General features: G+C 36.8%; 1 protein-coding gene across 2 annotated transcripts; it reads left to right on the forward strand.

Moving 5' to 3' along the window:
- Positions 1–4,645: 4,645 nt before the first annotated feature.
- LOC132848569 (uncharacterized) lies at positions 4,646–17,673 on the forward strand. 2 transcript variants are annotated; one of them, XM_060874404.1, is made up of 7 exons: positions 4,646–4,764; positions 11,636–13,562; positions 13,671–13,834; positions 13,945–14,165; positions 15,595–15,724; positions 16,280–16,380; positions 16,464–17,673. In XM_060874404.1, exons 2-7 carry the CDS (start codon positions 11,651–11,653, stop codon positions 16,591–16,593), a joined length of 2,658 nt encoding a protein of 885 aa, XP_060730387.1. In that variant the 5' UTR covers positions 4,646–4,764; positions 11,636–11,650; the 3' UTR covers positions 16,594–17,673. The 2 variants fall into 2 exon arrangements, with proteins under 2 accessions (XP_060730387.1, XP_060730388.1); XM_060874405.1 differs by lacking the exon at positions 4,646–4,764 and adding an exon at positions 10,518–11,531.
- The last annotated feature ends 22 nt before the right edge of the window (positions 17,674–17,695 follow it).

A 17,695-nucleotide genomic window follows, 5' to 3' on the forward strand; every position in this document is an offset into this window, starting at 1 on the left:
GTTTCATTGGTCCTGTCCATGGACTCCTACAGAAGGAAAATCTATCAATCGATCTAGTCCTCTGCATTTTATCTTTTCTATTAAGGAAGAAATTCAGAATCTGCCATTTTCACTGTTTCCCTCATCCATGCTCTTCTTTAGAATAACACAAGCCCATGACACCGAATAATAAGTAAGTATAGTTATTCTAAATAATTTTATAATTATATACAATTATACATTGTCTTCATCATTTGTCTTATTTTTTATAGAAAGCCAATTGTTTTATTATTATTGTGTAAATAATACACAAATACTGACTACTACACGTCACAGTTCCATCCATCCATCCATTTTCTACCGCTTATCCGGGGCCGGGTTGCGGGGGCAGTAGTCTAAGCAGGGATGCCCAGACTTCCCTCTTCCCAGACACTTCCTCAAGCTCTTCCGGGGGAATACCGAGGCGTTCCCAGGCCAGCCGAGAGACATAGTCCCTCCAGCGTGTCCTACAGTAGGTCTTCCCCGGGGCCTCCAGGGAGGCGTCCAGGAGGCATCCGGAACAGATGCCCGAGCCACCTAAGCTGACTCCTCTCGATGTGGAGGAGCAGCGGCTCTACTCTGAGCTCCTCCCGAGTGACCGAGCTCCTCACCCTATCTCTAAGGGTACGCCCAGCCACCCTGCGGAGGAAACTCATTTCGGCTGCCTGTATCCGGGATCTTGTCCTTTCGGTCATGACCCAAAGCTCACGACCATAGGTGAGGGTAGGAACGTATATCGACTGGTAAATAGAGAGCTTCGCCTTGCGGCTCAGCTCTTTCTTCACCACAACAGACCGGTATACAGAACAGATACACCGATCCGCCTGTCGATCTCCCGCTCCATCCTTCCCTCACTCGTGAACAAGACCCCAAGATACTTAAACTCCTCCACTTGAGGCAGGAGCTTTCCACCAAACTGAAGTTGCACGTCACAGTTTGGAAAAGGAAAGCTTGTAGCAGCAAGAGGCGGTGACCAACAAAATAATTTCTTGGAATTCATTCTTATCAATTGCCCCAATTTATTATTAACATTGTTAGATTTAGTTGTTCAGATATAAACCTACCGAACACCTTATTAGGAAAACTATACTAATACTATACTATACTATACTATATTATACTATACTATAGCCTCCCCTTGCTCTCAAAACATTATCAGTTCTTTGTGGAATGGAGTCTACATGAGATTCTGGTTCATGTTGACAAGATTATTTTTACATTATTCCAACAGATTTTTCTTCCACATCTCAAAATGTTGTGCATGATTCAGATTCAGGGACTGTGAATACCACTGATGAACACTGAACTCAATGTCATGTTTAGGAAAATAGATTGAGATGATTTTGCATTGTGACATGGTCCATTATCATGCTGGAAGTAGTCATAAGAAAATTGGTAAATTATGGCTTATGAAGGGATGCACATGGTCAACAACATTACACAAATAGGTGGGCTGCCTGAACTCAACAGAACCTGCACAGTCTTCTGCTGTTTTATCCCATCTGCCTCAAGGATTTACATATTGTGCATTTGGAGATACATTTCTGTACTGCTGTGCTCTCTCATCAACAAGGCATTTCCATCAGCAGAACTGCTGATCACTGGATGTTTTTTTATTGCATTCTAAGTGACTTTTGTGCAGTATAGAAATACTCAGACCAGCCCGTGTAGCACCAACAATCATGTCACTTGAACATGCGAAATGCTTATACAGCACTGCCAGAATTCTATGGCATCTATTTTTGGGTTTCACTTTCTGCATTGTCACAGGGATAAAAACAGATACATATACAGAATATTTGTTTTTTTCACAGTGCTGAACAATTTACTACTGAGAACTGAGAAAAACAAATACTAACAAAACTAATAAATAATGATTAACAAACTTTGTCTCATAATGGCTGATTATACGTCTAGTGGTCTGGCAGGGAAGTGACATAATTATCCACAATGCCTAGAATTTCAGATTGTCCCTTTGGATACATTTTTGAAGGTTTTAGTAAGAACTCTACAAAAACGTTTTGCATTTATTTTTTTTGCATTACATTTAAATAATAAGGAAGCCTTTTTTTATTTTATTTTTAATCAAAATTAAAACAAATAAATTTGTATTAATACAAATTTATTTGTTTTAATTTTGATTAAAAACAGTCTGCCACAGGGAAAAGTTGGAATGGATGGATGGAATGGATTACTGTGGATTAATTTTGTTATTTTTTTATATTTAAATGAAGAACTTTACACATAAGATTCCATACCTGTATATCTTGAGTGACAGGTGTCTCATCCGATGATAATTAAGTTTCCATTCACAAACGATACCTACCGTTTCCGGGTTGTCTGAATTGTCGTTGTGATTTCTGATTTGTTAATTTGTTTTAGGATTTGTTAATGTGTTTTCGGATTTGTTAATGCGTTTTAGGATTTGGTAATGTGTTTTCGGATTTGTTAATTTGTTTTCGGATTTGTTAATGTGTTTTCGGATTTGTTAATTTGTTTTCGGATTTGTTAATGTGTTTTGCACTTCTCTGCCACCGAACTTTTGGCCATAAATACTTGAAGAGTGAAGGCCCTGGATACTGAACGCATCATTGATAAATTTGCCGTCAACCACAACAACCACTGCATTGTCCTGATTTGAGACTTTATAAGTGTTATTATCTGGTAACTACCCGGTGCTATAGGTGTTTTTATGTATATATGCAAAATCGTTCAAAGATTGTTGAATTTTGTTATTTGAGTGCTTCTTTAATTTCATAAAATGATGAAGAAAATTAAGACTCTCAATATTAACTGGTAACTATTATTAAATAGTATCTATCTAAAAATAACCCTGGTGCTATAGGTGTTTGTTGTATTTCCATTGACTGAAATTCTGAAGTGTTCAATTAATGTCTTTGCAAATCATTGATAAATAAAATGATTAAAAATATAATCCCAAGGCCTATTATGCAAATACTATTTGCAATGGTTTAGCTCCCCTGGTAAATAAATTGGCGTTCCCTTCAACATGTGCGTTCAAAATTCTCTGCCGCAGCCCCTGGCAATGGGAGGAGTATGAAATATTGTGTCCTCTGAGGAAAACCTTCAGTGACTTGCAAAGTAAATTAGAAGATGTAAATTTGTTCTGGTTCATTCTCAGTTTATGCCAGTGTTACAGTTACATTACAATCATATAGGATATGATAAGACCCTGATCAGTCAAAAACAAAGAAAAAGGCATTTTAAACAGACTGCACCTGAACATTGAGGAAGTAAGTGGATTTTCGTTTCACAAAATCAGCTTCATGTTCACCTAAGTCTACTGAAATTGCATCGTCTGCACGTGTGCGTGATCTTTAACATAAAATCATTCTTAATTGGATGGCCACATATATGGTCAACAATTGCTATTGGTACCTTAAAAGCTATTAGCAGGCTGTATGCTTGCTGATGTTCTCGCCTGATTTTCTCTCATAGGTAATCGTGTGGCTTCGGCATGTCAGATTTGTAGATTTGTGGCTCAAGAAGCTGGTAAAGATTAACTATACCATCTGCCGATTTTTTATATCTTTCTTATAGATGCTTATCACTAAAATATAAGGGATTGTGTGTCTGTCCCAAAAATGTCCTTTTTTATCTTCTTTTACAGCTCCACAAGATTCACCACAAATGGTGAAACCATCACTACAAACACTAAAAAAGGGTGTAAGCATTAACATCTGTTAAGTTTCTGTAATTTTCATCAAAATAAGGTATATTTTGTGTTATTTCTTTGATGTATTGCAATTAAATGCATACTTTAAAGTCTCTATAGGCTTTAATGTCATAAGAAGTTAGTCATAAATTCAAATTCAAATTTATTTGTATAGCGTTTTTAACAATTGACATTGTCTCAAAGCAGCTTTACAGAACATAGACATAAAACAAAATGTTAATATAAAAATTAACATAAAACAAAAGATTCAAGAGTATCATTAATATTAGATATATTTAAATGTGTTTTAAATATGTTTGTATTTATCCACAATGAGCAAGTCTGAGGTGAATCAGGCAACTGTGACGAGGAAAAACTCCCTCAGATGGTAGAGGAAGAAACCTTGTGAGGAACCTCATCCTCATGTGGGTGACACTGAAGGGTGTGATTATAAATATACAGTCTGACAAACGGTTTTTTTTTTTTTTTGAGTCTGTGTAAGGACTAGAATTAACGTGTCAAATATAAGTAACTAATATATTCTTCAAAAACGTTCGCATGTCCAGACATTTCTTTTTTCTCAGACAACCTGAAGATTTTCAGGTTGAAAGGATCTGATTCAAATCACTTTGCTCTCAGCTGATTGGTCCGAGTTGGGTTTCGTTTCTCTGGCTGTTTCCGTGTTTCTTACTGTAAATCACCTGAGGGATGCACTTTTTCCAGGGGTTTCAGAACAGCGTGACAGATATTGCGTCATCGGGTAGGCGTTGCCTATTTGATAATCTAACCCTAACCCCTAACCATAACTGTAGTTTTTGGTTGTTTATTTGTTTTCTAAAATAAATCTACCTGTTTGACTGTTTTGTCCTTCGTAGTATGCTGTTTTTTTTTTGTTTTTTTTTTGTTTTGTTTTTTTTGAAAGAGGGCGTTTTTCCAAGACCTCCGGAAACACGCCCACTTTACACACGTCATTTTATCTATCTAAAGGAAGGAAAATCAGACGATTGTCATTTCAGTTCTGTTCTCATCCATACTCTGAATCACACAACCCATTTACACGCCGAAAATAAGTAAGTATGGTTATTATTTTATTTACTTGAAATATCAGTACTATTTATTTATATAGACCAGAACTTAATTTTATTGATTTTTGCTGTTGTGCAAACTACTAGGAAAGTACTAAGTACTACACTTTTCTAATTGAAAAAGAAAGTGAGTAGAAACAAGTTGCCAAAAAAATCTTCAATTAATTCTTGCTCTAATTTATCATTAAACTTTTCGTCATTTTCACTTCCTTGACACAGTTCAGTTAGGATATACACTCACCGAGCACTTTATTAGGAAAAGTTTTCTTTGACTGGGTAACACCTGTCTTTGCTCTCCAAAAAGCTTTAGTTCTTGGTTGCATAGATTCCACAAAATGGGAAGATATGCTCTTTAGTTAACTCTAGTCTGTTCCGTTCAGCAACACATTCAAACTAGCTTCTTACCTTCAGCTGGAAAACATTTACATTTACAGCATTTGGCAGACGCCATTATCTAGAGCGACGTACAGAAGTCTCTATCATTGGATACATGTGTATTATATATTTTTTTTTTTAACAAATACACAAACAAACAAAGAAAATTAACGAAAGAAATACAATAAAAAGTAGCTGCTGTTATTCAGGAACAGGTAGGTTTTGTTTCAAGGTGTAATATCCACGCCATCTTTCACCCACCAGAGGGGAACCCTCTCTCGAATACTGAGCCACTTCCAGACCCACCCTCTTCCGGATTATTTAGACATTTAAACACCATGTACACTACGTTTTTTACTACATAGGTAACAATAAGAGAAATATAGCAATGCATTATACATAAATGCTATCAGTATACACAAGTATATGATTTACATAATCAAAACAAATAATACAACTCTCAGCATGAGACACACGCAATTGACCCAAATCTCACGCTCTCACGCCACACCCCCATATTCTCACGCAGACTCGTGCAGCAGTGAGAGAAAAAAAATCACGCCGCATGATCTCGCATAGCAACGCGCAGAGACCAGACAGACAGTGTAGTGAGTTTTTTGTGCCAATTGTGAGGGAAATACACAATTTATTCCCATAAACTGTGTAGTCAGCCGTTCTCCCTCCCATCTGTACCGTGTGAATTGTGAACGCAGACAGGTCAGAGAGTTACAGGGCGCTCCGTGTCTCCGTCCAGTTTAGACTAGTAACTAATAGGCCTATGCTGTTATATAGTTTATATAGAATTAAGTTAGCATTAGCAGAGATGTTTGTTTTGCAGCACTGAGCAGTTATTTTACATAACTTTATCATAAAAAACAGTACAAAAGCATTTCCATATGACAAATATCTGGACATGCCTAGTAGTTAATGTTAATTATTGTTTTCTAAGAACAGAATGTCAAGTCTACGACATCCCATATTAAAATGATTTTATTTATATCAATCACAACTCATCAATCATGTCCAGATATTTGACTGGTGGTGGTGTCAGTATGGATAAATTTGAATTCTGTTTTAGGATGTTATCTAAAGTGTCAGGGACACATGTTAATCTGTGAACATGTTAATCACATGTTAATCCTATTTCTGTAAAATGTTTGTGAAAATTTAATTTAATATAAATCTCCCAAGACATTCTGTACAGATACCAAATACTTTGACAATCAATATATACTTAATACACTTCTGCTAATGCAAGGATTTTGTGTTTGTATTTTTTTTCCACACCAAGCCACGCTCCTCCATAAGCCCCACACCATAACCAAAGCCCCGCCCCCGAAATCTCACTCTAAGCTCAACTCAAAAGTTGGCAGCTCTGCAAAGATAGCCAGAGAAAACTAAATAAAAAGACACACACACACACACACACACACACACACACACACACAAATATGGTGCAGTTTAATTGTCTATTTCAAATTTTCAGATAATATTAGAAGACCTGGAAGCTTTTTTTATTTCCACATTTATACAACATATTGCAGTATTGCTTAAATTAGCTGATAAAATGGAAAAAATGTGGCTTACCATTTTATGTATATGAAACTTCCCCATTAGGATCAGTAATTGAATAACATATGCTTTATCCTTTTCTATCCCACAATCATCAACATATATCATTATATCAGACCCATCCAATTTAACAATAATAAATTGTTAAAATTGTTAAAATTTTCAACATCATCCAAAAAATATTGTATAAATTTATAGCTCATGTCATCCATGAATATGTGTCTGCTAGACATGCTGAGATTCAAGCAGAAGCTGTCTGAGGAAAGGAAGGAGAAGAAGTTGAATGTCAATGGCATAGCAGTAGAAAGAGAACCCATATTATATATGATATAACCTCACCAAAAGAGTGAGTGTAGGGAAAGGAAAGATCTGGGCCATGTACTGAGCCTTGCAGGACAGCAGTAGAGAGTCTATATAGAGCAGATGTTGATCATCTCCATGTTAAAGTTTTCCAGGTAGGAAGCAAACCACTGCCATGCTGCTCCATGAATTCCAAAACTCTTGAAGGTGGACAATAGAGTCTTGTGGATGACGGTGCCAAACATTCCAAAATGTTCAAGGAGGATGAGGACAGATGACAGATTGTCTGATCTAGCAGCATGTAGTTTCTCAGTGACGGTCAAAAGGGAAGTCTCTGTGGAGTGCATGGCTTTGTATCTGGATTGGTTGGTTCTGTGTGAGATATTCTGTGTGGACAGACATCTAAACAAACAGACATGTACATTGATGGATTTATCTGATACTGTCCCAGAATTCCTTAAGAATGTAGGATACTGGCAGTTAACAGTCAACAGTTTTCCCCTCAAATATTTAATGCAATCAGAGCCATTTTGAGCAAATGTTTACTGACAACTAGTATAGTACATTTCAATCCCCTAATACTAAGTGTTTTTGTGTGACTTTGTGTGACAAAGCTTTTATTTGCTTGAAGAGTTATAAAGTTTTATAAATGAGATAAAAGTAAGTTGCTATGAATAAGGGGTGTCTGCCACATTACATTCATGTAAAAATGACCTAGAAAAGATTTTAACTGTAAAGACAGTAACCATTTTATTATCAGAAAGTAGAAGGCCTATAAAATTATGCTTGTAACCACAATAACTCAATTACTATTGTAATTCTGCTACTCAAACTGTGAAGCTTTTATCCAGCGTATGGGTGGCTGGTGCCGGTAACAGTTGCTGGCGTGGATGGGAAGCCGTCGGCCAACATTTATCGGCCTGCTCGTTTTAGAAGAGGTGGGGTGGACGTCTCTCTCCTCATCTCTCTCCTCTCCTCTCTTAATCGTGCACCTCCATTGCTGAAAGACTCAACTCCAGTGAGGTTTTCCTTGGTGAATGCTAGATCACTAGCCAACAAGTCTTTTATTCTGAATGACTTTTTCACTCTCAGGGACTTGGACATGTTGTGTGTGACAGAGACGTGGATCGGAGTTGGTGAGTCAAGTGTATTTTCAGAAGTTGTACCTCCGAATTGTACGTATTTTAATGCTCCACGGCTTACGGGTCGAGGAGGTGGAGTAGCAGTTAATTTTAAAGAACGCTTAAACTGTCTTCGTCTGTCTGCTTACTCCTATTCCAGCTTCGAACTCAGTATTTTTGAACTAAGCTTGAGTTATTCGGTGTTGTGCGCTGTTGTCTATCGCCCACCCAAATATAACAAATATATATCGGGTCTTAATTGTTGGGGATTTTAACATCCATGTGTGTTGTCCTGTCAAACCCTTGGCTAAAGCCTTTCTTAATTTGGTGGTCTTTTAACTTAACTCAGCTTGTGTCTAGTCCCACACATGTTTGTGGTCATATCTTATATTTGGTTTTATCATATGGCTTGCCAATTGGTAATGTTGAAGTCGGTGATGCTGTTTTCTCTGATCATTTGCCTGTTTTCTTTGAGATACGTATTACCTGTGATCCTAAAGTGACTGCTCCAACCCGTCGCCGTAGGACAATTAACTCTTCAACCATTCAATCATTCTCAGAGGCTTTTAATGCTATTGACGATGACTATTCAAGGTCTTCATACGGCCTTAACACTGATGATCTGACTTCTTTGTTCTCTTCAACTTGTCTTAATATCTTGGATACTGTGGCTCCTTTTAAGATGGTTCGAGCAAAACCTAGGACTCAACCATGGCTGAACGCTACAACTCGAACTGTTAGGCTCGAGTGTAGAAGGGCGGAACGCCGCTGGAAGAAGGATAAATTACAGATTTCCTTTGATATGTTGAAGGAGAGTTTGCTTAAATACCAAGAAACTGTTAAATCTGAGAAATCAAAGTATCTTTCTAGTGTCATCTGTAATAACTCCAACAAGCCAGCTGTGCTATTTAGTACAATTAACTCGGTTTTAAACACTCCACAAGCAGCCTGCCTAGAGCCTTCAGCCGAGATGTGTGAGAAACTTTTAGACTTTTTCATTGACAAGATTGAGGCTGTTAGAGCTAATATTTTGCTCCCCTCAACCTTTTCATCCATTCCCTCTGAGTGCTCTGCTGTTTTTTGATCAGTTTGAGTCACTGAAAGAGACCTTTGTTAAAATGAAACCATCCTCATGTGGTATGGATGTTGTCCCTCTCCATCTTCTTAAAGATTCATTTGAAACCATTGGTCCTAAAATACTTGCTATTATCAATAGCAGCCTGGCTTTAGGAGTTGTACCTAAATCTTTTAAACATGCAGCTGTGGAACCAGTAATCAAGAAACCTAATTTGGATCCATCAGTTTTTGCTCATTATAGACCTATCTCAAAACTCCCATTTCTATCCAAACTATTGGAGAAGGTTGTATTTGGACAACTGAACTCATTCTTAGATTTACATGGTATTCATGAAGTATTTCAGTCTGGTTTTAAAGCACTACACAGTACAGAAACTGCACTTTTGAAGGTTTTTAATGACTTACTACTTGCCACTGACTCTGGGGACTGCGCTATTTTAATTTTACTGGACCTTTCGGCTGCATTTGATACGGTTGACCATAATATCTTGATTTCACGGCTCGAACAATGTGTTGGTATTAAGGGTACTGCTCTGGAATGGTTTAAATCCTATTTGGCTGAAAGAACTTTTTCGGTTCACCTTGGAGACTATGTCTCCTCAACAGCTATACTCACATGTGGGGTCCCCCAGGGCTCCATTTTGGGGCCTATTCTGTTCTCCCTGTATATGCTCCCTTTAGGGCATATTTTTAGGAAATTTGGTATTTCTTTTCATTGTTATGCAGATGACCTGCAAATTTATCTGCCCTTGAAACGCAAAGATACCTGCTCTCTAGTGCCCCTACTGCAGTGCTTTGAAGAAATAAATTTCCTTAATTTTAATGAAAAGAAAACAGAAGTGGTGTTGTTTACGCCAGGGGGATCCTGTGAGTCAGTAGACTTAAACCTCGGTGACCTGAATCCTTATGAGAAGCCCTTTGTAAAAAATTTAGGTGTTGTTTTGGATTGTGATTTTAAATTGGATAAACAAATTAATTTAGTAGTTAAATCATGTTTCTTCCAATTGAGACAACTCACCAAGGTGAAACCTTTCCTGTGCTCTAAGGACTTTCAGAGAGTTGTGCATATCTTTATCTCAAGTCGCCTTGATTACTGTAACAGCCTTTATTTAGGTATTAATCAGGCCTCCCTCTCCAGACTGCAAATGGTCCAGAATGCGGCAGCTCGCCTATTGACGGGCACACGAAAGCGGGAACATATCTCTCCCATTCTCGCGTCTCTTCACTGGCTTCCTGTCCATTATAGGATTAATTTTAAAATATTGTTTTTAAATCTCTTAATGGGTCAGCACCAAGTTACTTATCAGATTTGATTAATCTGTACGCTCCGTCAAGAGCACTAAGGTCTGCTGACCATTTGCTCTTAGCTGTTCCAAGAGAGAGACTGAAGAGCAGGGGGGACCGAGCCTTTGCAGGTGTGGCCCCAAAGCTCTGGAACAGTTTGCCTCTCTATATTAGGCAGGCTCAAACACTTGAGGTCTTTAAATCTGCCCTAAAAACTTATTTTTACAGTCTGGCATATGATGCCATGTGAGAGCTGCTTGCTTTCTTTTATTGTTTTATTGTGTCTTAAGTATTTTTCTTTTATTGGTGTGTTTGTATTAATAAACCATGTGTTCTTTCTGTATGTACAGCACTTTGACAAACACTTGTTGTTTAAAAAGAAAGTGCTTTATAAATAAACTTGACTTGACTTATGGGCAAAGCATTTACACTAGGTTGGCATAATGATTAACAAACTTAGTCTCATTATGCTTGATAGTAACAAGTTCACAATTCTTAGTGTGAACCTAGTGAACATTTGGCTGAATGGAGATGCTTGAAAAGACAAAACATTTCTACAGTTTTCAATTGTACTTATAAAATATATCTAGATAACTATCATCATTGCTGGAGGATGACTCTCACCCCCTGTATGAAACGGTTTCAGCTCTGAGCAGCTCCTTCAGTGACAGACTGTTACATCCTAAGTGTCCGAAGAAGCGATACAGACGGTCTTTTCTCCCTGCTGCTATTAGACTGTACAATCAAAGCTGCTCCCAGTGAACCAGTCACCATAATTACACACTGTATTACAGTTTAACTGCAATAATAAACAATAACAAAGTAAAATATTTTGAAAAACATGTGCAATATTACCTATGGGCAATAAGTCTGTTAGTGTAACTACTTACACGTGGTCTCTTTTTATACATTTTGTTTTCTATATACTGTATATTATGATATGTCTCTATTCTTTTTATATATTTGCATTTTCTTACTCTTTGCTGCTGTAACAGAAATTTCCCCATTGTGGGACGAATAAAGGTACACCTCACCTCACCTCACCTCACCTGTTGAAACTAAAATGTATGGATGTGAAGTGATAAAGCTGAAGTGATAACCCATACCACCACAATTTATCTCCACAGAACATTTAAGAATCAATGGCATTCCAAATACATTCCTTTCCTGTTGAAGTTACGCCAAGGAAAACACATCGGTTAATACAGTGCATTGTTGACAACAAAGCAAAGAAATTAAAGAAACTTGTTAGTAAATCCGATATTAATGGACTGTACTCTTCAGCAATCTGGAATGATGATGTTTCCCTCCTGTCTGCAGCAGTTAAATGTGGGAATGAAGAGATTTTTAACTTTCTACTGAAAGAAAACGCTGATCCCAACATACTATCCACAAATCGCCTAACATCTCTGCACTATGCTGCAGATACTCCAGGAGTTCCACTGAATATTGTGAGAAGATTAATAGCTGCAAAAGCTAATCCAGATGGTCATCAACAACAACCATTTACACCATTACAGTTTGCTGCCAGGAAAAACAGACTGGATGTGATTGAAGCACTTATAAAAGCTGGTGCAAACCCTGAAAGAAATTACAGGATGGGATTTGTGGATTTGGATGAAAAAGTAGAGAATCTTATTAATAGATTACCTGCAGGAAATGAAGCTGTAGAAAAATGCAAAATGTTTTTCACTTTTGCTGCTATGGTTCCCAGAAAAACTCAGCCAGAGGTTTTTAACTTCTGTAGGGAACATTTTTTTGAGGAGCATCCTTGTACCCATATGCTACTTTTTGAAAGTTATTTTAATGCTGTGGGCCCATCAGCAGAACAGTATCAACAGAGTAGCACAAAGTGGTTGAAAAACTCAATGAAAACAGAGATCTACATCAACGGATTCATTGAGCGCTTTCCCAGAATTCCTGATAAACATAGGATAATGCCACTTAACAGCTTACATGCTGTAATATGCATGATGAGAGAAATTTCCCCTCAAATATTTAACACGATCGTACCCATTTTGATCGAATGTTTACTGCCAACAGTGCAGGGAAATGTGTTCAGCCACTTAATACTAAGTATTCTTTATGTGACTATGGACAAGTGCTCAAAGCAAAAGCCTGCTGCTGAAAGTCTTCACTCTGATGTGCTTGAAAAGTTATGCAATGCACTTATGCCTTTCACCAATCCTAACTATTCAACCGAGGTCAGCATTCTTACTTACTGTTTATTTGCTGACCTACACAAGTTTGTCCCAGAGCACATTAACACATGTGGAGTAACCTCAGTGCCTGAAAGAGTTCTTCTTGCTATAGCTATACAACCAGATAATCATATTAAAGATAAAATCCACAAACTGGACACAAATCTCAGAAATCCCCAAAACTCAAGCCCTGTCGATTGCTTGGGTGAGGCAGCAGACAGCATGCCATTAAAGAAGAAAAAACAGAAAGACAATCAACAAGACACTATCTCAAAAGAAGATTCTGATACTGCAAAAACATCAGTTCAGGAGTCCAGTGTGCATCCATATACAACACACACTGAGGATTTACCAGTTATAAGAAATTGGCTTTCATTGAGCCAACATTGGAAGCCCAAGCTAGAGAAGCTTGCTAACCTACCAGCAAGTAAGGTTTATCACCTGGGGAATCTTACAATTGGCAAGGGTTCTGAATTTGAGATCGCTAAAGGAAGTGATGGAACTTATGTTTTTCTTGGTCTGAGAGATGATGGCACTGAGGTAGCTGTCAAACGAATGTACAGGTCCGAATATCAAGACCTCAGAAATGAAGAGCAATTTTTACGGCTTCCTCAGCTTGATAATCCATGTATTGTGCGCTATGTGGACTTTGCAGAGGATGAACAATTTGGATATCTTGCTCTTCAACTTTGTGAATACACACTGGACGAATACATTAAAGACCATTTGCCAGAAGACACTTCTCACATCCTGAAGAAAATTGTAAAAGAAGTTCTTTATAGCTTAAATGCTCTTCATGGCCATGACACCAATGTGCTTCACCGAGATATCAAACCTCAGAATGTTCTGATTGGTAGGAATCCTATTAAAAGTCTTGTCTGTAATCATTGACATAATTAAAAACATATTCAACACTGGAAAATTCTTAAATTGGACTTCTGATGTTATTAATTTTTAACAGATATAACCGGAAAGGCAAGACTAGCTGATTTCGGCATAAGTCGAAGACTGAAGTTGGGGGAGACGACTTGCCGCACTAATCCTGCTGGAACAAAGTGCTGGAAAGCCAGAGAGACACTTGAAGAGGACATTAACAGTGGCTACAAGAGGAGTTCTGACATTCAGGTACTGTATATTCATTTTTAATATTGATTAGTAATGCATAATGGATATTAAAATGTGTTTGGTTTTAACTGTTGTAACTCTAACATACTCTAACATACTCTCACATTTAGGTGGCAGGAATGTTAATATATTACATCCTCTCCCGTGGACATCATCCATTTGGCACAGGCCCTCGATGTGAGTGTAACATTCTTGATGGGAAGTACTCTTTGGAAGACGTGGAGGATGAACTGGCAAAGGACCTGGTGAAGTGGATGATCAGTCATGAACCAAAGGACAGACCTAAAGTAGAGGAAACCCTTCGCCACCCATTCTTTTGGCCAAATAAAGAGTAAGACAAGCTTTTGTTTGTATGTTTGTTTGTTTTTTAAATTAATGCAGTTTTTATGAATAAAACTATGTTACAAACTAATAAAAACTATGTTACAAATTAAAATTGCATTGTATATGTAAGTTGCAATAATTTTCTTCCAATTCACTGCAAAAAAATATGCATGGTAAGCAGAGGTGGGTAGTAACGAGTTACATTTACTCCGTTACATTTACTTGAGTAAGTTTTTGAAAAAAATATACTTCTAGGAGTAGTTTTAAATCACTATACTTTTTACTTTTACTTGAGTAGATTTGTGAAGAAGAAACTGTACTCTTACTCCGTTACATTAGGCTACAATGAGCTCGTTACTTTTCTTTTTACCTCTTTGGTATTCTACGCATCAATTTTAATGTTTAATTTTGACAGATAGAGAAACTTCCGCTAAGGCTCTAACGTAGTTGTACAGTCTCGTCACGTTACCATACTCAGTCTCAGCGGCGGGACGCGTTAGTTAGTAACACAACAGTTTTGTCGAGTTCAGCTGTTTCGAGTTTTTTTATGTGCTCAACTTTACTCAGCGCCGCAAGAGCCGACAAACAGATGACATCAGACGTGTCGTTTCTTGCAGCGCCGAACACACATATTTAAAGGGATAGTTCACTTAAAATGAAAATTCTGTCATCATTTACTCACTCTCATGTTGTTACAAACCTGTATAAATTTATTTGTTCTGATGAACATGAAGGAAGATATTTTGAGAAACAAAAACAGCTTTGCAACCAGAAGCTTTAGCTTACCTGAAACTAAGGAAAGTACTAGAGGCTTCCTGAAATTAATTAGAGTAGAGATGTATTTCATTATTATTGCCCTTTCATCAAGGCATCAAATGTGCAACAATCACAACACAAAAGAAATGAAATGTGTGTGTGTGTGTTTCCTTCTGTTGTTCTGTCACTGGAGACACACACACAGTTTATGAGAATTTATGGTCTGCCTCGTTCTAGTTCTGCCTGGTAAAAAGTATAAAGGTTTGGAAATTTGTGTTACTTGTGCGTATTTATTTTTTTTATTTATTATTATTTTATTCATTAAGTACTTTAATTTACCTGAATTATTTTAATTTAAGCTATGTTGTAATTAATTAATTTTAATTTATTTTATTGATTGGATGAGCCATAATTTGCCTAAAGATTATTTTGTATTTTTGTCTGTCTGATTGTTGTCGTGTTAAAAAATAAATCAGACGTTACTCAACAGTTACTCACTACTTGAGTAGTTTTTTCACCAAGTACTTTTTTACTCTTATTCAAGTAATTATTTGGATGTCTACTTTTTACTTTTACTTGAGTCATATTATTCTGAAGTAACTGTACTTTTACTTGAGTACAATTTTTGGCTACTCTACCCACCTCTGATGGTATGTTACTTTTTTATATAAAATTTTCAGTAAATTGGACTACTTAGACAAGCTGGGTAATGAAAAGGAAGTAGAAAACTGCCGCAACGCTGCCCCAGACCTCCTTTCTGCTATAGAGGCTGTTACAGCAGGGAAAAGTTTCTTAGACTGGAAAACAAAAGTGAGTCCAATAAGATTTCACTCTTTATTAATGACTTAAGTCTCGGCTATAAAGATGATATTGATTTGTCACTGTTTCATTTACAATGTGTTCATTGATGCATTTTGGTTAAGAAATGTGTGCAATAATGTGAATTGTGTTTGTGCAAAATTTGCATTTTGAAACTGTAAATTTTGTAGTTATTTGCTGATTTATGATAGTCGTTATAAACTGTTTCAGCTCAAACATTTAGAAAAGTGATTAAGCTTTGTTTAATATCACTAACCACATTAGTAACAACACCAGTATACATGCACATTCATGCAATTATCTAATCAGGTATCAGCAGTGCAATGTGTAACATGATGCAGATACAACCAGCCACATCAGATAATGTTCACTCTCAGCCATCAGAATGGGGAAAATGAAATCTCCATGATCTTAATCATGGCATGTTTTTGTTACCAGATGGGCTGGTTTTAGAGATCATGCAAGTGTGATTCATGGGACTACTACAGAATACTTGTTTATGCATCAGAAAGTACTTGACTTTCAATAATTCCTGTTTCTCCACAGTTACCTGCTGAGCTTGTGCAAAAATTGGATGGTAGGAAAAAGACCTACCCAGAGAACACACTTGGTCTGCTGCGCTTCATAAGGAATCTGCATCAGCATTAGTGAGTTATACAGAAAATATTCCTTACCGATGTAATTTATTTTGAACTGTGTTAAACTAATTACTTTTGTTCTGTCTCAATAGCTCTGATGATGCCAAGAATTTAAATTTGATGACGTTATTCCCTGACCTTTTTGAAACTGTTTTCATGTTTGCCAAAACGAGAGGGTGGACCACTGCGATGGAATTTATGCTTGAGATACCGGAGACATGATCACTATCAAAATGCACAATTATGTCTCCACTGTCATTGTGATTTGTTTGATACATATTAATTCATTGTTAATATTTTTTTTATATTTACATTAGTCATGATAATGTTTTATTAAAATATCACGTTAGTTTTATACATGCTGCTGTGATTACTACATACACACTGTTTAATAAGCTGGCACCAGTTGACCTTCTGCTAACTTTTAATGGTGAAGGGAACCCATTATGAACATGCACTCATTATATACTTTGTATATAGAAATTATCTGGTGCTGGACATCTCTATTCATATTTTTTCAACCAGAGTTTTTTCTTAGTTCCCAGTTACTTTTTTATATTTCTTAATTCTGTAGTTCTTATGGAGGTGATGTCTATCGATCTCTGCAATTTTTTACAAAAATTGTAATCGTTATTAAGGGCATTTAACAAACTTCATTTTTGATATAAAATGGCATTAAGGATTTGATGTAAACAAGATTTATAACATTTCTATTTATACCATTGTGTAATTGAAAGTCTAACTGAAAAATAAATCCAGGATTTTGTGATCACAAATTTAATGCTAAACCAGGCTAAATCTCCGATAGTTGGTTGAAATTTTTGATATTGAGGTTGAAATTTTAAAAAATTACAGCAGATTTGGGCCAAGACATGTCATTAGACATTATAACAACAGCCAAAACGCGCTTTGATTCACAAGCATAAAAACACACGGCTAAAGCCTACATACAGCCTTCATACAAGGTAACTTCAAATGTGTTATTCACTTTCTCGTTATCTGTATTACATATTGCCCTGTCATGGCATATGTTTATGATTACGAGTAAGTCGTATGAAATCTTATTTTGGGTTTGCAAAAGTCAAGCTGGAGACATTTGTTACCCCTTACACTGATAACCATCAGCAAAGCATGATGAGCATTATCTTCTGCTATCACACAGCAGTTTTACTGTTTTGCATGAGATATTTATTTTGTCTGTGGACTTTCCTTTTTCTTTTTATAATAAATACTTTTACCATAAGTAGGTAAAACCTTTGACATATTAAAAAAGCCCCAGTGCAGACTAACAACAGTGCAGTACATGCTGTTCATGTTTATTCTC

Source organism: Tachysurus vachellii, chromosome 7 (assembly GCF_030014155.1).
Source record: "Tachysurus vachellii isolate PV-2020 chromosome 7, HZAU_Pvac_v1, whole genome shotgun sequence".
Lineage (NCBI taxonomy): Eukaryota > Metazoa > Chordata > Actinopteri > Siluriformes > Bagridae > Tachysurus > Tachysurus vachellii.

Coding starts and splice junctions, on each gene's coding strand:
- LOC132848569 (XM_060874404.1), top strand. CDS start 11,651: ATGGCATTCCAAATACATTCCTTTCCTGTTGAAGTTACGCCAAGGAAA. Junction 13,563..13,670: donor ACCTCAGAATGTTCTGATTG/GTAGGAATCCTA, acceptor AATTTTTAACAG/ATATAACCGGAAAGGCAAGA. Junction 13,835..13,944: donor AGAGGAGTTCTGACATTCAG/GTACTGTATATT, acceptor TCTCACATTTAG/GTGGCAGGAATGTTAATATA.